A 21,089-nucleotide genomic window follows, 5' to 3' on the forward strand; every position below is an offset into this window, starting at 1 on the left:
CCCTGTCATTACAGGGAGAGGCTTTCTGTGTGAGTTGGGGGAGGTACAGGTAGAATTAGGGGAGGATGTAGATGAACACGATCTCTATGCCGATCAGCAGTTCCTAGGCAAAAGATGATGCCAGAGGGGAATTCCCCAGGGGTCCAGAGGTTAAGACTCTGCATGTCCACTGCAGGGGGCGTGGGTTCAATTGCTGGTCGAGGAACTAAGATCTCGCATGCCACGCGGTGCGGCCAAAAAGAAAAAAGAAAAGATGAATCCAGAGAAGAGTAATAGGCTGCGTATCAGCCTTGATCCAGATGTACCCTCCTAGCCTGACTGCCCCCATCCTTCCCTCTTACGTTTCATTCCCCCCAACCTCACTCCTGCCCACTCCCCACGCCCTTCACCGCCCCTGCCTCTGCAGCGACTGCTCCTTCTTGCTACAGTTCCCCCTGCTCAGTCTCCCTGGCAGACTCCCACTCTTTCTTCAGAGGCTTTCTCTGACTCACTGGCATCCCAGCCACCACCCCCAGATGGGGAGCGACGGGGGAGTCGACGCCGGGACTCCCTCTTAGTGGGCAGCACGTGGCTTAGTAGAACAGCTCAAGAAGTGTATGGAGTGAATGAATGAAAACAGCCTCTGTGTTCCTCCCGGATGCTACTAGACGTGTAACCTTCTATTTCCAAGCTGGGCTTCTTTACTAGCCTTTGAGTTCTTTGAGAGCAGGGCATGGATGAGTTAAGTGTCTACCAATGTGCTGGGGGCATTGTAAGAGCTTGGTTTATGTTTGTAGAACTAGTATATGTAGAGTGGGTAAAGAACAAGGTCCTACTGGATAGCAATGGGAACCCTATTCAATATCTTGTGGTAAACCACAATGGCAAAGCACGTGAAAAAGAATTTATGTGTATAACAAAGTCGCTTCACTATACGGCAGAAATGAACACAATGTTGTAAATCAACTACACTTCAATAAAATAAATTCTTAAAAAGAAAAAAAATTGAAAGAAAAAAATTTTAAATACATCTAAAATTTTTAGAATAAACGAATGAGCAGAGAAACTTCAGGTGGTCTTTGCCAACCCATCTCTCCAAATCCAAAGTCATAAAGCTCAGAAGACATTCAGAAGTAACCTCTGAACCTCAGCTTTCCGAGCTACAAAAGTGAGAGTTGAATGCCCCGCTCTCCTCTAAGCTCTAAGACTGTAATTTGGAAAGGTAGCAATTATCACAATCACCAGAGCCCAACGAATCCTGATCAGAAGACTTGGCATTTGGCTGCTGCAGAAAAGATTATTCCGTGGCTCCATGTATCTGAAATGCTGAAAACCCTTCACCTTCCAGATAAACAAGTACCCAGCAGTGGTGGCCTGTGTGTGACGGCACACGTGGAAATTTAGGGAACATCGATGGAACTCGGATGGTTTTGCATGCTCTCGTGGGCTGTGTTGGAAATTGTTTATGTTTTTGTGATTGCTCAGATGGTCGAGCTTCTGGCTTCGGCAGCAAATATTGCCACATATTTGACGCATGTGGCTGGTGCCAAAACCGCCATCCTGCAAAAGAGTCATTATTCTGAGAGCGACTATTTCATTATGCTCTTAAAAGCGGCAGTGCTTACATTTGCAACGACGTGGATGGACCTAGAGATCATCATACTGAAGGAAGCAAGCCAGACAGAGAAAGACAAACACCATATGATATCACTTATATGTGGAATCTAAAAAAAAGACTACAAATGAACTCACAAAACAGAAATAGATTCACAGACACAGAAAACAAACACGGTTACCAGAGGAGAAGGGGAGGAGGGAAAGATTAAAATACACACACTATCATACACGGGGCTTCCCGGGTGGCTCAGGGGTAAAGAATCTGCCTGCCGATGCAAAGAGACACAAGGGACATGGGCTCGATCCCTGGGCTGGGAAGATCCCCTGGAGGAGGAAATGGAAACCCACTCCTGTGTTCTTGTCTGGAGAATCCCATGGACAAAGGAGCCTGGCGGGCTACAGTCCATGGGGTCACAAAGAGTTGGACACGACTGAGTGAGCGTGCAAGCATACTACTGTATACAAAAGAGATAAGCACCAAGGACCTACTGTATAGCTTGGGGAGCTATAATCAACACCTTGTAACAGCCTATAATGGAAGAAAATATAAGAAAAGAATTATATATATATATATATAAAACTGAACCACTTTGCTGAATCCCTGAAACTAACATAGCATTGCAACTACATTTCAATAAAAATGTACACATAAATAAAATTTTAAGACAAAACGTAGTGGCAGTGCATAGGTGGGGTTCCTTCATGGGCTAGGCACCAAATACATGAGCTTTCCCCTTTCATGGTGACAGCAGACTATACGGCTCGGGACTGCAATTATGAGCACCTACTACGTGCCAGGCAGAATCCCTGACGAGGGGCACTACACAGAGCAAAGTCCTTGCCCATCGGGGTGTCTCCACCATAGTGGGGAAGACAGAGCATGATAAAGACATACAGAGACGTGTAGTAGGAGGTCAGGCAGCAGTGAGGACCACGAGAAGGATGGCAGGCTCGGGGGTGGAGGTAACTGGGATGCTCCAGGTGATGCCCTTCTAACTCTCTGCCTTGGGCCAGCACTGCGGACGTGCAACTGCCTCCAAGGGTCTCAAGGAACTCTGTTCCTATCAGGAAGGCCAGGCTTGGTGAGCATCAGAAGAACAGAGATGAAACCTAAAACAGTGAGGCTTTTCATCCCTGGAGTTAGAGCAGGCTGTTCCCAGTCGGAGCCCTGTGTAGACCTGGCAATTCGAGGAATGTGGGAGAACAGAGAATTTTTTACTTGGTTTCCTCTCGTTCTCTTTTCATTGGGCTGATGGCTAAGTGCATACGGTCAATCAGTTCATCCCAGAAAAGTATTATTTTACCTTGCTATGGCCTCCATAATAAAATATTTTGATACCGCAATCTAGCAACCATTCTGGAAACTGGACGGAGGAAGCTGATGTTAGGATGTGCCTAATAACGCAGCCATTTATTCAGCCCAGTGTTGACCACATGACATGCTGGGTGCCAGGTGTTATGGGCAGAGGCAGCCGTGGACTTTGCCCCCAGACACCTAGCGTCTCCTGGGACAGATAAGACACAGCCACTCTGGGTGGCTGGACACGCTGAGCTGTGAAAGATACGGAGTGACCGCAGGGGACGTAGCTTCAGGCCCTGGGAACCACGGGGTCTTCACGATGGCCTCTGAGTTGAGACACAGCCCAACCAGTCCATTGCCATGTGGTAGCCCCGGTGATGAGAATGACACGGTCCGGGGCTGAGTGAGGGTCCCCAGGACCCACATCCCATGTGCCTTAGCCAAGGCGATGACCCTGTGACCCTGGGGAGGCAAGTCCCTGGGCTTTACCCTCTACAGTGTCTCCCCCTTATTCAAAGCCCCTTGGGGTTCTGCCTGGCCCCTTCCCTCACACCCCACCATCTCCCTCCTTCCATTTCTGTGTCCCGAGACAATCCTCCACATGGCAGCCAGGGTCACCTCTTAAATATTAAGTCAGATGGAGCACCTTCCAAAGACTTCCCATCACCCTTGGAGCAAAGTCCAGGTCCTCACCGTGACCCAAAAACCCTTCAAGATTCAGCCCCAGCAATGTCTCCCACCTCCCCCCACCCTATGCCTCCCTTCCATCTCTCCATTGCAGCCACCCTGTTCCTGCTCTTTCCCAAACAAACCAACCCCATGCTGCCCCAGGGCCTTTGCACATCCTCCCCCCCACTCTCCCCCCCCCTGCCCCATCTTCCAAGACTGCTCTGCTCACCTCAGGAGCCCACATGGTTTTCCCTCACTTCTTTTCAAATCACCCCCTGAGAGAGGCCTGGCTTAACCACCCTCAAGATTAGACCCCTCACCCCCTCTCCTCCACGGGATGTCTCATTAGCAGACGTTAGATACCTTTTTGCTTTCTTATCACCCGTCTTCTTCACCAGCTGTAAATGTCACGAAAGCACAGACGTTGTCCCTTTTGACTATCTTGCTCAGCGCCCAATACTTGGCACAAAGAAGGTGTTTAATAAACACGGGTGAACTGACCCCTACACGTGTGAATTGACACTGGGGAGTTGGATTTGACACGCCTCTCCTTGCTGTTCTCATGAGCCAACAGCCAGAACTTCGCTTCCTCAAATGCTGAATGGTTTCCAAATATCTATCTTTGGGTTGGACCTCTTATCTGGATTCCAGGCTCAAATATCCAGATTCCTCAAAGGCTCTGTAAGAGGATCCCCATCCCGTTGTCACCTCCTCACCCCAATTCCACACACTGAGCCGGCTCCTACTTCTTGGGTCAGCGAGCAGAGGTCGTTCCCACCCCCCAGTACAAGCCAGACATCTGAGGGTCCCTTCTGAAGTCTCCTGCCCCTTCCCCCATGCCTGTCCAACTCATCCATCCCCACAGCCACGGCCCTTACCCGGGCCAGTGACACGTCCCTCCCAGACGGCTGCCGTCGTCTGAAAACTGGCTTTCCCGTACCCGCCCGTGGGCCCTCCCGCCTGCCGTGTCCACAGTGGGCACCCGCCGCCCCGGCTCCTGTGCTTGAATCTGTGGCCGCCCCCCTCGGCTCTCAGGGTAAAGGTCGGCACCCCTCCCCAGGTCTACAAGCTGGGTGGACACTCCATTAGGACACATGCATGTGGCTGTGTAGGAGGTCAAGGGCTGAAATGTCTCCATCCCTCTTGGTCTGCCCCCCACCCCTGCCGCTCTGGCTGCTCTGGCCCTGCCCCGGACCCCCCTCCTCACTCTGCAACCAGAGGGTTCATGTGCAGCGGAGCAGGAAACACGCGGGCGCACATGTGCCCACACGCATGACGCACACACGCGGCTCGGGCCCTGGGGCACGCTGACCCCGTCGTCGGCTGCTGTGACCATCACCCCTGCCTCTCGCATCCAGCCCAGCCCCAAGGTCACCTCGCTGGGTGACCTCATCTGGTCCCTGGTCTCTCCCTCCCGCCTGCAGCCGCTCTGCCACCCTGCCCTCTAAACTCTCGGGGCTCTTCTCTGCTTCTGGAATGTTCTTCCCTCCCTCCCCTCATTAACCCTGACCCACCCCTTAGCTCAATAGCTCTTCCTCCAGGAGTCTTCTCTGACCTCTGGCCCTACCCCCAAGTCTCTCTTACAGACTCTCCTCACTCACTGTGACTTTCCTCCTGGGCTCCTAACACAGCTTGTCTGCAGATCTATTTGCATGATTACCCGATTAACAGCTCTCACAGTCAGCAGACTATGGGTCAGAGTGGATGAGGAGGATGGCTTTTGTTTTTTAACTATGAAATCCCTAAAGCCCAGCTCTACACTTGAGGAAGTATCCGGGAAGACATGGACGGTGTGGGTTTCAAGCTTGAAAAATGCTTGGATAAATGAAAGGAGTATTTACGTAGAGATACTGGCGAGGCCATGTGTAGCTCTATGTCCTTGTGTGTGGATTTGCTCTTTTCTACAACCGTAATCATGGTGACAAAAATCAGCAGACAAAAATCCATGCACCAAGGAAGTTGCCCTGAATATTCAGATGTCTCTTATATAAGCCTCTTTCCACACTACTTAGAGTAATTATTTCCGATTATGGCAAACGACTCTCGTTCTTTCCACGAAACATCCTCTGAAAGTATGTTACTTATGTAAGCATCGGCGTTTGCCCTATCACTGTGATTGCGGTCCATCGGCTCAAAAGGTTCCGACAGAAGCAAATTCTCGAGCCATGACCCCAGGACAAGAGCCTGTGTTTTCTAATCTTCTCAGAACAGTGAATGCGTGCTCAAAAGAGAAGACGCACTCATGCCCTAAGGAAAATGGGTCTGTGCATGTCACAGAGCCAGGGCGCTGTCCCAGGGATGCGCCAAGGTGAGCTGAGCTTTAGGTTCTGACCCACCTTGCCCCGGACCCCGGTGCCCTGTCATCCTCTCCGCCTGTATCTCCACTCGGAGCAAGAGCCCGATCGCCCTGTAACACGGGAAGGAGGCTCCTGCGATGCTGGCGGTCCTGGGGCAGCTCTGCAGCAGGCAGAGCGAAAGACAAAAGGACCAGTGGGACTAAGATCTCGGTGAGGGGTGAAGGAGCCACGGGGCTAGGTCAACAGGAGGGGCTTTGTGCATTGGGGAGCCCTTCCTTTAACCACCAGCCCCCCCGTTCCTCGCCGGCAGCAGTTAGCAGCCTCCTCCAGCACTAAGCCTATCAGAGACGGCGCCCATAATGTGCAAATGCGGCCTGGGCGCTGGCCGAGCCGGCGATAGACGGAGGAGGGGCCCCGCAGAGCGGCCGCCCAGGGACAGGCCAGGCCCGTAGGGCCTCGCCGGCAGCAGCCCCATCAGGAGAGTCCTGCCCGTGGCTCAGGGCTCAGGACCACGCAGTTGCCCCCGATCCTGCTAAGTGGCTCCTTTGAGAGCGGGCGTCCTAACCCTCAGAGGGCCTCTGCGGGGCTGGTGCTTCTCACCAGGAGCTGCTCTGTGGAGGGACGCTCAGCTCCATTTCTGGGCCTGAACGAAGGAAGCTGGGAGCTCGCCTCCTGGCCCCCCAGGAGTGCATCTGCAGGTGTCCCCCCTGGAGGGGGCGCGGAGACCACCACAGCTCACACAGCCCCTCTGCTGAGCCCTCTGACCCCAGCACCCTCTCGTGGCCCCCAGACTTTGCTCCTCTGTCCCTTTCCACAAAAGAAATGGGACCAGAGTGTCCACTTCCCCAAAGGCAACCTTTTGCGCTGAACCTCTCAACTCAGTTCAGTCATTCAGTCGTATCCGACTCTTTGCAACCCCATGGACTGCAGCCTTCCCTGTCCATCACCAACTCCTGGAGTCCACTCAAACTTATGTCCATTGAGTCAGTGATGTCATCCAACCATCTCATCCTCTGTCATCCCCTTCTCCCACCTTCAATCTTTCCCAGCATCAGGGTCTTTTCCAACGAGTCAGTTCTTTGCATCAGTTGGCCAAAGGATTGGAGTTTCAGCTTCATCAGTCCTTCCAATGAATATTCAGAACTGATTTCCTTTAGGATGGACTGATTGGATCTCCTTGCAGTCCAAAGGACTCTCAAGAGTCTCCTCCAACACCACAGTTCAAAAGCATCAATTCTTCGGCACTCAGCTTTCTTTCTCGTCCAACTCTCACATCCATACATGACTACTGGAAAAACCATAGCCTTGACTAGACAGACCTTTGCTGGTAAAGTAATGTCTCTGCTTTTTAATATGCTATCTAGAACCACCCAGAATGCCTCAGGTCTGGGATGTTTTGGGGGGAGGGATGACAGAAGCGGGGGCTTGCTTCTCCCCATCCAGTCTGCACCCCAAGTCCATCCACATGCTTGGCTCCCCTCTGGAGTCCACTGCCATGGCTGCTGCTCCGTATCACCCTCCTCCCTCTGTTTCCTATCCCACCCTCCCCACCCCATCTTCTCTGAGCTTCCATGTGTGGATTTAGACCACAGAAGCCCAACTGTGTCCAAAAGGAATCTCAGCACATGGTCCCGCGCACTTTAAGCAGAGTAGGGGGCAGGGAGGCGAGGCTGAGGGGCCTTAAGCTGCATCCTGGGTGTTTCTTCTGCTGGTTTGTGAAAGCCACCCAGTCCAGAACAACACAGACAGACCCGGGGGAGCCTGTGCTCCGTGAAATAAGCCGGTCCGCAAAGACAAACTCTGCATCGTGAGTTCACTGCTATGCGACTCCCAGAGACAGACAGGAGGATGCTGGTCGGGAGGGGCTGGAGAGTTAGTTTGCTGGGTGCTGAGGTTCAGTTTTGTGAAATGAAAAATGAACTTGGGGATGGATAGCAATGATGGCCATGGATGTAACTCAGGGCACTGAACTGGATAGTTACAAATGCTTGAGACGGTCAATTCTATGCGAGGTGCTTCTCACCACAACCAGAAACACTTTTCTAATCGTTAGGATGGCTTTTTACGAAGCCAGAATGGGTAAATTTCTTCTCAATTAGAAACAGAATTGGCCACGTAGCCGAACAACTCAACCGACTGGCAAAAACAGACAAACGAAACCAAAGGCATCAGATCCACAGCCCTGGCCCCACCCCTGTCCTCTCTTCCCCAGGGAGTATATGGCTCTCTGCTCAGTCAGGGCCTCGAGTCTCGGGCCCCACACCTGCCAATCTGTGCCCCAGGCTGTCCCGCGCACCTTCAGTTTCCCCCGCCACAGAGCCCCATCACTTAGCACCAGAAACGTCCAGAGAACCCTTCCATCTGCCCTGGTTCTCAGCCTCCGGCAACACCCAACAGGGAGTCCTCAGCGCTACCTCCTTCTCAGCGGCAAACCCACAAAGGCCGCGGCGAACAAAGGAGATGAATGTCGCCACCGACATAGCATCCTTCAAAGCCCTTCCGCCCCCTGCCCCCGCTTCAAAAGCCACAAAGTCCAAGCCCGCAGCGGGCACCAGCAGGCACTTCTGACGGGAGAGGCCGCGGTGGGTGGACGGGGCACGGCCCACGCTGTCGGGGCACCAGCCCTTCCCCGTGGGGCCCTGGACCGTTGCGGGCCCGGCACGCGCCCAGGGCAGGGCCTTCAATGGGCGGGAGCCCCGGGGGGTGTTTGAGGCCAGGGGGAAAAAGGTTCATAGAGGCAGAGCCTTCAGAAAGCAGCTCCAGGCATGAGCCACTCTTTAGAGACCACACACCCGCCTCCCTCTCACTTACCTGGTTGCAGGTGTTAATGTCTACCCCATTCCGCAGGTGATCCAAAGCTTTGTCCAAGTTACCTGATCTGGCTGCCCTCAGAAAGCTGGTAGCAGCATCAGCCTGTGAGGACAGAGAGCAGCTGTGAGTGGGTCTGCGTGCTGAGGGGCTCATGGGCCACTCGAGCCCTGGCCTGCGAACAGAACTGAGGTCCCGGCGGCAGCCACCACCCCCTCCCATTAAGTGCCCACCATGGTCCCCAGGCATGCACGGGTCTGGAGCCCCCCAAGACGGACAGCTCTTGGCCCAAGGGTAGGGTAGCCTTCAGGGGCTGGAGTATTTATAAGCAAGCGATCTCGGCTGGGACCCGGGAGGGGCCGCCTTCTAGAGGGTTCCCGTTCCACTCGGGAGACGTCTCGGCAGGCCTGGCATCTCCCTGCCTCGGGATCTCCGCAGGCTCCACCTTCCCACTCGGGAGCCTGGCCCCCACCACCCGGCCCCACCCGCTGAGATCAGGCGAAGCACTTTGGTGCTGTTTGCGGGTTTTGCTTTCACATAAACAGCACCCAGCACTTACTACATGCTGGGAACCATTATCGGCACTTGACTATAATATGCATTTACACAGGGCGGGGCGGGGGGGGGGAGAGAGAGGAGAGAGGTTCATTTAGCCATTAAAGACATCCGCAGGAGGTAAGTACTCCTGCCATGCCCATTTCACAGATGCGGGAACTGAGGCCCAGAGAGCCCACGTGACTTGTGCAGGATCCCTGCCTCTTGACCTGGCAGGCGCCCCTCGCCAGTCTTCCTGAACGAGAGTGAAGCACTTAGGTCTGTAGGCTGAGGCTCAGCCCCCTACAGACGCAAGCAGGCCCTGGCTGGGACGCCGGCTTGTATTAGAGGTGAATGACAGCCAGAAGGGGGAGGGGGTGAGACAGCGGGAAAGGGGGTGACATAAGGTCCAGCGAGGCAGACAAGGGCAGGGCCTCCAAGTAGCTCCCTGCATCTAGGGGGTCCCACGGTCGGCAGGTACCTCCACTCCTGCATTCTTAGCTGTAAGGGGAGGGCAAGGCTTGTCCCATACCCTGGCTGTGAAACTGAACGGAAATATTACAGATTATATGTGAGTGTAGTGATTGCACCAGCGTGAGCGTGGAGCGCAGGGCTTGCACGTGGTGGGCACTCAGGGTGAGTTTAACAGGTGAGGGCTGTCATATGACAGGCCGCGAGTGAAGGGGAGTGTTTAGGTTTGGGGGGGAGGTTTGTACCGTTGTTCCTCCAGAAGGTCCAGCCTGGGGTGCTCTGTCTCCCTGTTTCGTGCTCCCGTCATCTGAGAATGCGCTGTTGTGGGCTGAAGGGTGGTGTCTGAGATATGTCTGTACCCCAACCCCTGGAACCCCAGCATGTGTCCTCTTGGAAAGTGTCTTTGCAGATGTAATGATGTCGTGGGTCTTGAGATGAGCGCCCTCGATACCCCGTGAGCTGTGTGCTAAGTCACTTCATTCGTGTTCTACTCTTTGCCACCTCACCTCCTACTCTTTACAGGCTCCTATGTCCACGGGATTTCCCAGGCAAGAATACTGGAGTGAATTGCCATTTCCTCCTCCAGGGGAATCTTCCTGACCCAAGGATTGAACCTACGTCTCTTGGCAAGCAAGTTCTTTACCACCAGCACCACCTGGGAAGCCAGCCCTAAACCCAGTGATAAGTGTCCTTATAAAAGACAGAAGAACACGCACGCACGCGTGTGCGCACACACACACACACACACACACGAGATGTAGGCAGAGATAGGAGTGATGCGGCCACAAGCCAGGAAGCCGGCATCCAGCAGGAGCCAGAAGCATAGATTCTCCCCTCTGGCACCTCCAGAGGGAGCGCAGCCCTGCCCACACCTTGAGTTCAGACCTCTGGCCTCCAGACTGTGAGAGAAGCTTCTCCTGTTTTAAGCCACCAAGTCTGCAGCAGTTTGTTAGAGCAGATGATGGTCCCTAACCATGGAAGATTCAAAATCTACAGCCAACAATCACCATGTACGACAACTGAACCAGAGCTAATCCAAGGCAGAAAAAGAGTCTCCAGCCTTACAGACCTTCACCCCCGAGGGCTGCCCCCAGCCATCTCAGCCCTCCAGTCCTGCTCCAAGACTCCTGGCTGATACTTCTCCACTCAACCTCGCTGCTCTTCCTAAAATCCTGATGTCCTGCTCAGCAGTCCTCCCTGACTCCAGGCACGCGAGGGTCCCGGTACATAAGCTCAAAGCCAAGCCCGGAGTTTGCTGGTTCATTGCACACATGGATCGCACACCCCCAGCACAACAGGATGGCGGGTTCCTCCCCGTCCTCCCCCCAGCCCCGCCCCGGCATCCCCATCCTGTCTCCCGAGAGGCCCTCACTCTGACGTCCTCTCGCTTGTTAAGCCCCGTCTTGCCTTTCTTCACAATCCACTCAGGCCCTTTGTCCTCTGAGCTGCTAACCTTGGAAACTCAATCTTTACCATCTTTACATCTAGAAACAAGAGCTCGATTTCTTAAAATGCATTTTCAATACACTTTCCTCTTTTACGCAAGTCTTGTTTCCCATGGGCAAATCATTTGCTTCTTGGGTTAGGGACCAAATCTTCTACCTCTTTTGAATCCTTCAAAGCACGAATCATCTGCTAGGCCAAGACTTCCCTTGACCTGAAATACAGGGCACCTAGTATCCCCAGGCTTCTTGGCAGGGCATCTGTAAAGGAGTATTTCAGAAATGAGGACCAATCCATGGGTTCCCTATGAGCTGGATTCCCAGAGAAATCAGGCTCAAGGTCTAGTCTCTCCAAAAATGTCAGTGCCTGCTGCTTCAGAAGGCCTCTGTGGACTCAGCTGTTTAGAAATATACAGTATATTATTCCCCCAAAATGACAGTATTAGAAACACATCTCCCACCTGCTCAAACTATCTTCTGCAGCATGACCAGAGCATTAGGGATGAAAACTGAGCATGGTGGATAAAAACAGATGCAACACCAGCTCACGACACTGTCACTATTCAAAACAATGAATCTAGACAGCAAAGGAGAGTATTTACAACAGACAGACAAGCAGATAAATAGAGGGCAGGGGAAGCCCGACCTAGACTAGGCTGAGGAAGGCTGAATACTTCCTGTTGTGTATATAATTGCACCGTGAAATTATATACTTATATCAATCACTGGGCAAGTATTGGGCTGGCCCAAAAGTTTGAGTTTTTCTGCAAGCTGTTAAGGAGAAATCCGAATGACCATTTTGGCCAATTCAATATATTACCAACATTCTATCTTTTAATCCTGATCACAAACTGGATTGTGGAGGTTGGTGTAACGATGATGTCCATTTTAGAGGTTGGAGGAGGTGAACGGTTTGCCCAGGTTCTGCGATGATTAATACTTGGGGATTCAGGCCACGACTCCCTGAACCAAGCCTACATCTTCCTACTGCCTTTGATCTCGAAGCACATTCTCCGCAATTTCAAACCTCAGGCTGACCAGAAAGCCCTGACAGATGTAGGAGCCGGGAGGGGCCCATGCCTTTTCCAATTAAGCAGTGAACTCACAGCAGAGAAAGGGACCCGGCAGGTCTCTGCTCTGACCCTGGTCACTGCATTAAGTCCAAGATGGGCCTCTAGAAAGGAATCATCTAGTCTCAGTCCTTCCCTTCTCTGATCATAAAACTGATGGCAAAAAGGAAGTGACTGGCTAAGGTCACCTACATAACTAGGGGTGAAGTTCAATTACTAAGGCTTTTTCGTTTCCTCTCTTGTCTTCTCTGGGTATAGGGTAGTCATAACCCAAGCAGGATCCTGGGAGTATCTTACAGGTGGATTGTAGGTAATAATGGTGTCATTCCACTGGGAACCCCCTCAGTTAATCCTACGACTATTTCCTGAGGTCCTGTTGCAAGTCCAGGATCCCGCTAGGGCAAAGATGGAGAGAGTAGAAATTCTGCATATACGTCCCTGCCCTGAAGATTCGAAGCGCAACGTGACAGAGTTAGAAAGTGACCCATTCGACAAGCATGCAGTGGGCATCTCCTGGGTGCCGGGGGCTATCTCAGCTGCAGAGCAAATGACCCTCTTTGGAGTATGAGACCACCTCTTGCCAGCTCATTCTGCCGAGCCGCTAATTCAATTACCTCCAACTCAATGACCCGTCCTAGGAGCCGCTTCCTGGTGCATTTAGGAACAGTCTATAATCCAACAGGGCGGAAAGTCAAAAGAATCCAATAGGCTCCATTTTAGACTGTTTACAGGAGTAAACACCAGCCAGAAAAACAACGGTGACAAACATGCCCCAGACTATCTCAGCAGTTGGACAGACTGGAGCAGAGTCCCTGGCCCTTCCTGACTGCTCCTCCCTGTAGGGCAGCCTCTGAGTGGAGAGATCAGAGGGGTGAGAGAAGGCTGTTCCCTGCATCCAGAAAAGTCAGTCCATGATGCCCCTAACCTCTGCATCACCCCCCGAGAGCTGTCACCCCTCTGATCACCCCACCAAGGCTGCCTGCTCACACCTCTGCTCCATGCTCATCTTGAGCTTTATGGAAATCTAATTTTTCCCCTGAGAAAACTGCCAGCACTCAGGGGAGGAGGGGACACACACATCTCACGGTGTCCCCAGCCCCCATCCCTATAGGTCAACTCATGTGATGTCCCTGAACTTCCTTCCATAACAACAGAAGTTACCTTTATAAAGCCCTTCCTCTGTGTTAAGCCCTCTCCATCCACAGATTCATTGGCTCCCCCCAATAATTTCTGGAGGCAGGTACTTTTCCTTATTTCCTCCTCACTGAGGAGCTAAACAAGTCACAGAGACGTTAAGCACATTGTCTGAGGTCACACAGCGAATCCTAGCCGGGTCAGGATGTGAATCTAAGCAGTGCTTCCTCACTGCCCACGTTCTCCCGCCCTGAGATTCCTCTCCAGCTCAGCTCAGCTCTGGCTGGGGGAGGAGGGGGGGAGCCTTCTGCCCCCACTCAGAGACTGTGCCCACTTCAGCCCTCCCCTCTGGAGGAAGGAAGTAGAGGGGAAGAAAGGGACCAGGATTCCTCCTGGGAGTCAAGTTCCCATCAGGGCTGCTCTTCAGAAAAGGGAGGTGAGCCCTTGGTTACCTGAGACACCCAGACTATTATTAAACTTGCACTTCCTGAGTGGGGCCATACGAATTTAGCAATAGATAGTAGCCCTGGGGGCTCCAGTGTCCGGAGAGAGAGCCAGAAGCCTGCTGCCAAATGTCAGCAAGCAAGGGGTGGGGGTGGGGTAATTGGGGGGTGGGAGATTGCATCTGGGGGTGGGGGAGGCTCCCCAAGACCAGAGCCCAACACCAGAGCGAAGCTGAAGTTTAGACCAGGCAGCGGGGAGAACCCATGGCTTCCGCAGGCCTTGTCTGGAGCTTGAGATGACCGGAGTTTTCCCAGGACGAATCATGACTTTTTCAAGGTCTTTGAGTGCAAAATTCTCATCTAAAACGATGACTGGAAACAGCTCTTACCAGCTTCTGTAAACAGCGGTAAGAGGGGATCTCCTTCCCAAAGGGCCCTGTCTGGGCAAAAGGCAGTTTCTTGGCCAGAGTCAGGGTCGGACCTCCCGGTCCAGGCTGTGGACCCTGTCCCAGGGGGCCGCAGCTCTACGAGGAGACCAGGCAGAGCAGGGCCTGCGTGGGGCTAGCCCTCAAGTTCTGAGTGCCCTTCGGACTCAGCGCTCGGGTGCTCCTGGCGGTCCATGTGGGGCCTCCAAAGGGAAGGCGCAGCGCCCGCAGCACACCTGCCTGGCCCCTGCCTCAATCCCACCGACTACAGAGAAGCAGCCGTGAACCCCTGCGGCCCCAGGGTGCGTTTTCATTAGGTTGCTTTCCTTTTTTCTCTCTGGAAAGTTGGACTGTTAAAGGTGTCGCTGACGAAACGAGGCGGGCAAGCCGGAGACCCTAAGGTCCTTTTCGAAGCTATCCACCCCAGTGCGAGGCCAGGGGGGTGGGGGGAACCAGCCGTCCCCTTCCTGGGCTCCTCCGGCAGCGGGCTCGGAGGCTGGGCGACGCGGGACGGGAGAAAAGCCACCCGCGGACCCTGACGGTGGGCAGCGCTGGCGGGGAGCCCCGCTCTGCCACTTGACGCTGTGCCTCCAAGTTCCCAACCTCAACGTTCCCACTGCTAAAATGGGGACAGCAAACAGCTCTCCGGGGAGGTGGGGGGGGCGGTGAGGATGACAAAGGACAGGCGGCCCCGGCTCCCTCTCCCCCCATTCATTTCCCGCTGCTTCTGGACGTCCGGGCGCTCGCGTTTCTGAGGTCTAAGGGCCAGGCGCGCCGTGGGCTCGCGAGGCGGCCCTTCTCCGGCCAAGGCCAAGCCCGGGGCATCCCGGCGGGTCCGAGGGGTTCCCGCGAGGGGCGGCCAGACGCCCCCCCGCCCCAACCCCCTCGCCCAATCGCAGAGCCGGCCCGGCGGGACTCTCCTCCGGGCACCTCCGCGCGCCCGCCCGTGCGCCCCGCTTTGCCCGCCCTCCCGCCCGCCAGCCGGGCAAGCGTCCCGCACCAGCCCCTCCGAGGCGGCGGCCTCCGGGTCAGAGGAATTTTCCTCCGGCTCCGGCTGGAAGCCTCGGCGCCCGCAGGCGTGAGGCAGCAGAAGGGCGGCCGGCGGGCGCGCCCCCGCCCGCTCCCGCGCCCCGAAAGTTGGCGCCCGGCGAGCCCGCGGCTGGGGGCGCGGCGGCAGCGGCGGCGGCGGCGTGGACCCCGCGCGGGCGCGGCGGCCAGGCACTCACCGCGGCGTCCGGACCCGACCTGCCCTGTCGCGCTGCCATCGTCCGGCGCCCGCGCGGAAACCCGAGCCCGCGCGCGGCTCCCCTCCCCCGTTATCTGCGCGGCGGCGCGCGGAGCGCCAGCAAGTTCCCCGGCATCGGGCTAAAAATACCGGCGCCGGCCGCTCGGCGGGGCCCGGCGGGGCTCCGGCCCCCGGGCCCCCGGCCCCGGCCCGCCCGCCAGCTCCTAGAGGGGTCTCTTCACTGTGTCCCCCATCCTCGCGTCTGCTGGGCAAGTTCACGCGAAGCGGGCTCCGGAGATGAGGCGCCTGCGGCCGAGCCCCGCGGCGCGGGCGCGGGGAGGCTGCGGCGGGCGCGCGGGCCGAGCGGCCGGGGCGGGCGGCCGGCGGGGGGCAGCGTCCTGCGGCTGCTGGGGGGGCGGCACCCACGTCCAATGGAGGTGAGGCGCTCCCAGCCGCATGGCGTGGCCGCCCTGCCTCCTGCCTCCCCGGCCGCCCGGGTGAATGGGCCGCGGGGCCGGCGGGGCCGGTCACGGTGAGCTCAGCAGAGTCTATTTATGCCCATCGCCGCCTTGCGCGTCTCCAGCTCTCGCCCCGTGTGTGTCCCGAGATTCCAGCTCCTGCCGAGAGCGCGCGGCGGCGGAGGGAAGCCGCGAGGCCAGACTGTGTTACTACGTCTTCCTTCATCCTTCCAGGCTGACGCGGGTTTTAGGGCATTGTCATCCAAGGCCGGTGGAAGCGCTCAGATTCTGCTCCCGGACCATCCTCCCCTTCTCCCGAGGTCATTCCGGGGGTATGGGGGGGGGGATGTCAAAGACATGTCAGGGAGGTGGGGGTGGCACTAGGGATTACTCTGAGCGATGCCCGCAGAAGCACCCCGGGAGCTGTCACGGCCGCTGGCGACACCGCTTGCTCCAACATGCGCGTTTTGTATCGTGAGCCCAGCTTCACGCTCTCTGCAAAGAGCAGTGCGGATAGCACAGGCTCTTTCCCACCCCTCCCGCCCCGAAGCAGGGGCGCAGGAGGGCCGTGTGTTTGGGAGGCATCAACCCCTTAAGTAACTGTGAGGTGAAGGACATTTTGCCATTACCTCATTTAACCCTCGCAGCCACCTCTTAAGCCAGAAGATGCTTTTGAAATTGTATGGTGGACAAGCTGAACCCAGAGAGGTTAAGGTCAGGTCCGAGGTTACTACTGGGAAACAGAGGGTCCAGCTGACCCAAAGCCCTTCCGCTAGCAGCACTGGCAAGATCCCCAAACTAAGTGTGCACAGGGCCAGGAGGGGACGCCACGCGAGATGCTCTGAGGTTAGAAAAACTGACTGTTCTCCAAGGTAAGGTGCTCTTGTAAATTGGTGCAGCCACTGTGGAAAACAGTCTGGAGGTTCCTCAAAAAAGCTAAAAATAGAACTACCATATGATCCAGCAATCCCACTCCTGGCTATTTAGCCCAAGAAAATAGAAGCGCTAATTCGAAAAAATGCATTCATAGCGGCACTATTTACAACAGCCAAGAGGCCAACCCACTCCAGTATTCTTGCCTGGAAAATCCCAAAGATGGAGGAGCTTGATGGGCTACAGTCCATACTGTCACAAAGAGTCAGACAAGACTGAGTGACTTCACTTTCTTTCAAGACTGGAAGCAACCTATGTGTCCATCAACAGAGGAATGGATAAAGATGTGGTATACACAGTGGAATGTTGTAGTTGTAGCTATGTGCTCACTAAGTCATGTCTGACTTATTATGACCCCATGGACTGTAGCCTGGCAGGCTCTTCTGTCTATGGGATTTCCCAGGCAAGAATACTGGAATGGGTTGTCATTTCTCTCTCCAGGGGATCTTCCCAATCCAGGGATCAAACCCGAATCTCCTAGACTGGCAAGTGGATGCTCTATGACTGAGCAACTAAGGAAGCTCGTAATGGAATATTACTCAGCCATTAAAAGAATGAAAGTTTGCCACTGGCAACAGCATGGATGAACCTGAAACGTGTTATACTTAGTGAAATTAAGTCAGACAGAGAAAGACAAATAGCTATGCATTTTCACTTATATGTGGAATCTAAACAATAAAACAAATGAATATTAAAAAAGAGAAATAGTTTCACAGATACAGAAAACTAGTGGGGAGAGAGGTCGGTGAGGGGGAGGATAGGGGATAGGAAAGAAAATTAAGAGGTACAATCTACCAGGTGTTATAATAAACAAGATATATGGGTGTAAAGTGCAGCACAGGGACTAGAGCCAATATTTTATAATAACTTTAAATGGAGTACAATCTATAAACATTCTGAATCACTATGTTGTACACCTGAAACTGAAAGCTAATATTGTGAATCAACTATATTTCAATTTAAAAAAAAATAACAAGTAAGGTCCCCTTCAGCACTATTTGACAATTAGGGGAAGGTCCCCAGTAAAAGGGATAAATAAGGATCAAGAGAGAGGGACAGGATGATCCCAGAAAAGAGTAACTTACAATGTGTAATGCAATGAACTCCTGTGTGGGGGCCAACACTGGTATTTGAAGATGGAGCAGCAGAATTCTCCAGGCCCAAGACCCTCATCATCATCAGAGGACAGGCAACCTCTGAAAGGTGGAAAACACCACATCCCTGTACCAAAGACAGGTGCCTGGGTGCGGGGGGTTCACCATAGCCCCTCCTTCAGGCACAAAAATGCACACATTTTAAAACCTCGTGTTATCTTACAGGTCTTTTGCTATGGTGCCCCCTTAAAACTGCCTCTCAGATTTGCTAAAAGCCTCTACACAGCGAGCTTCAATTAATAAATGATGGTTACTGGAACAGCCCTGATCATAGCCCAGCACAATATCTCAAGGGATTCCAAAGCACTGTTCCAACATTAATATTGAGAGAGAGAGAAATGCCCTACTCAGATGGAAGAAGAACAGTACTTATAAGAGTTTCAAAAGCACAAATACAATTGGCTCGCACAATGAACTGAAAAACAGACCATTTTGAACAGCTGTATTGAAGTATAATTGACACATTATAAACTACATATTTTAAATGGACTTGGTAAGTTTTTATACATACAGAACCTTATAAAACCATCACTACAGTCAAGACAGGGAACCTCCAAAATCACCTCCAACAGTTTCCTCCTGCCCGTTTGTAGCCCCTCCCATTGGTCCATTATCCTTGCTAACACTTGGCATTAGTTAGTCGCTCGGTCCTGTCCGATATGCAGCCCCATGGACTATAGCCTGTCAGGCTCCTCTGTCCATGGGATTTTCCCAGGCAAGAATACTGAAATGGGTTGCCGTTCCCTTCTCCAGGGGATCTTCCCGGCCCAGGTATCAAACCCAAGTCTCCTGCATGGGCAGGTGGATTTTTTTTTACCATCTGAACCACCAGGGAAGCCCACCCCGACGTTCACTGCAGCACTATTTACAATAGCTAGGACATGGAAGCTCCAACTTGGTATGGTCAGTCCCACTTTAGACATTCTAATAGATAGGTAGCAGTATTTCATTGTGGTTTTAATTTGCATTTCCCTCATAACTAATGATGCTAAACATCTTTTCAGGGGCTTTCTTGCTGTCCATATATCTTCTTTGGTGATATGTTTGTTCAAATGTTTTGCCCATTTTTTTAAATTGGGTTGTTTGTCGTCTTATTACTGAGCTTTTTTCCTAGATAGCACATTTATTTTTTAAAATTATTTTTATTGGCGTAGAGTTGCTTTACAACGTTGTGTTAATTTCTGCTGTAAGCAATATGAATCAGCCATACATATACGTATATTTCCTCCCTTTTGAATTTCCTTCCCACTCAGCTCACCACAGAGGATTTAGTAGAGTTCCCAGTGCTACAGGAATGTTCTCATTAGTTACCTATTGTATACACAGTATCAATAGTGTATATGTGTCAATGCCAACCTCCCAATTCCTCCCCAGAGCACAAAAACTGAGATCTTACAAGTGAAATATTCGAAGTTAAATAGCACAAAACTCCCAATCCAATTCTGATACCCAGGGAATCTAACTCCAAAGCCCAGGGTTCTTTACACCATAAATGCTATGGGTTATATAGTCAATACGTTCAATACACATATTCAATACAATCACAAAGAAAAAAGATAGTGGACCAGAAGCTGACTACAACCCATGGTTCTGCTGAGAATGGGAAAGGGCCCGAGGTGTTATTAGAGGACTTGAGGACTCAGGACTGCCAAGAATTCTTGAGGTTGGTTGTGACCTCGGAAGGGTTGAGGTTTTTGCAACTTAGATATGCAGAGTCAGACAAAGCCCAAGAGGAGAAGGAAAAAACTCCAGGCATGCTACTCAATAAAGTCTGAGGTTAAAGGACCTGGGACGATTGACACTAAAGAAGGGAAGGCAGGGACTTCCCTGGGGGGCTAAGACTCTGTGCTTCCAGTGCTGGGGACACCGGTTCCATCTCTGCTCATGGAATTAAGATCCCACATGCCAAAAAAATTAAAAAAGACAGAAAACTCAAGAAGATGGCTCTTAAGATGTATGTAATCCCCTCCAGCACTATAACCCAGATCCCAGAGTGGGACGAATTATATGGCGCCCTTTCCCCAGCTGCCTTGGCCACCAGGACTCAGCTATAAGCTTCTTAGAGGTAGAGACAGCTTGGCCCACATGTCCTGTAGACCCAGTCCCTCTCCCTCACTTCTCCATACAGAGCTGGGTGGTGCCAAATAAATGCTTGCTGACCGATGTATGAATATTTCCATGGGTCATAAGGAAACTGGCAATCATGGGATTAAATTGATGTGAAGAAGGTGTAGATCAGACAGAAGAAATTTTTTCCGGTGCTAAGGGATGTGACATAACAGAATTCATTATTCAGAAAGAGCTGAATCCTTGCTGGGGGTGGGGGAGCTTCTTTGAAGTAGCAGAGAAACATAACTCATCATTTGATATAGCACATAGAAATGCAGGATAAACTTGATGACTTTTAAGGGCTTCTTTGGGCTCTAGGGATTCAGAAGCATAAGCCCTTACTTTTTCCCTCTTAATAGACTGTCCCTCTTCAACTTTCCATTACTCCCACACCCTTCGACAACAAGGAATCATACTGCTGCTTGCCTGTTTCCTGTATATTTTCATGCCTGAAGACTGCTCTTCTCAATGTGTCTTTAAAACAAAAAAATGGAGTGTGATTGCTTTAAAATGTTGTGTTAGTTTCCACTCTACAACAAAGTGTATCAGCTCTATGTTTTATATATATATATATATATATATATATATATATATATATATATATATCTCCCCCCTCCCTCTTGGACCTCCCCCTACCCCACCCCATCCCACCCCTCTAGGTCATCATAGAGCGCTGAGTCGAGCCCCCTGTGCTATATAGCAAGTTCCCACTAGTTATCTGTTCTACACATGGTAATGCATTTACGTATTCATCTTTATTACAGGTATTTAGTATGCCTGGGAGATCTGCCAGGAGAGTCGCTGAAATCAAAGCAAACAACCATCTCAAAGGGGCAGAAAGGAATTGATGGGCTAAGAAAAAGATGAGGGCTGCTTGGTAAGGACCACTGGTTCCATCTTCCAGGTTCATGGCGTGTGCAGTTTTTTCCCCGGTCGTGCTGAATATTTTACCAACTATCTCTGCAGTTCCTCACGGACGAGCCTAATGAGGTGCTGGAGGAGTTGTGGAGTTCTGTGCTCC

The 21,089-nt window shown here is 52.6% G+C and overlaps 1 protein-coding gene across 1 annotated transcript in view; it reads right to left on the reverse strand.

The window, feature by feature from the left end:
• Window positions 1-15,454, reverse strand: part of ANK1 (ankyrin 1) — a 109,418-nt gene extending 93,964 nt beyond the window's left edge. Inside the window, exons 1-2 of the mRNA XM_061134437.1 lie at window positions 15,416-15,454; window positions 8,674-8,775 (exon numbers count right to left, since the gene is read on the reverse strand). Of these exons, the coding sequence (XP_060990420.1) occupies window positions 8,674-8,775; window positions 15,416-15,454 (141 nt within the window). The remainder of the gene's footprint in view (window positions 1-8,673; window positions 8,776-15,415) is intronic.
• Between the last annotated feature and the right edge of the window lie 5,635 nt (window positions 15,455-21,089).

This window comes from Dama dama, chromosome 32 (genome assembly GCF_033118175.1).
Source record: "Dama dama isolate Ldn47 chromosome 32, ASM3311817v1, whole genome shotgun sequence".
Classification (NCBI taxonomy): Eukaryota; Metazoa; Chordata; class Mammalia; order Artiodactyla; family Cervidae; genus Dama; species Dama dama.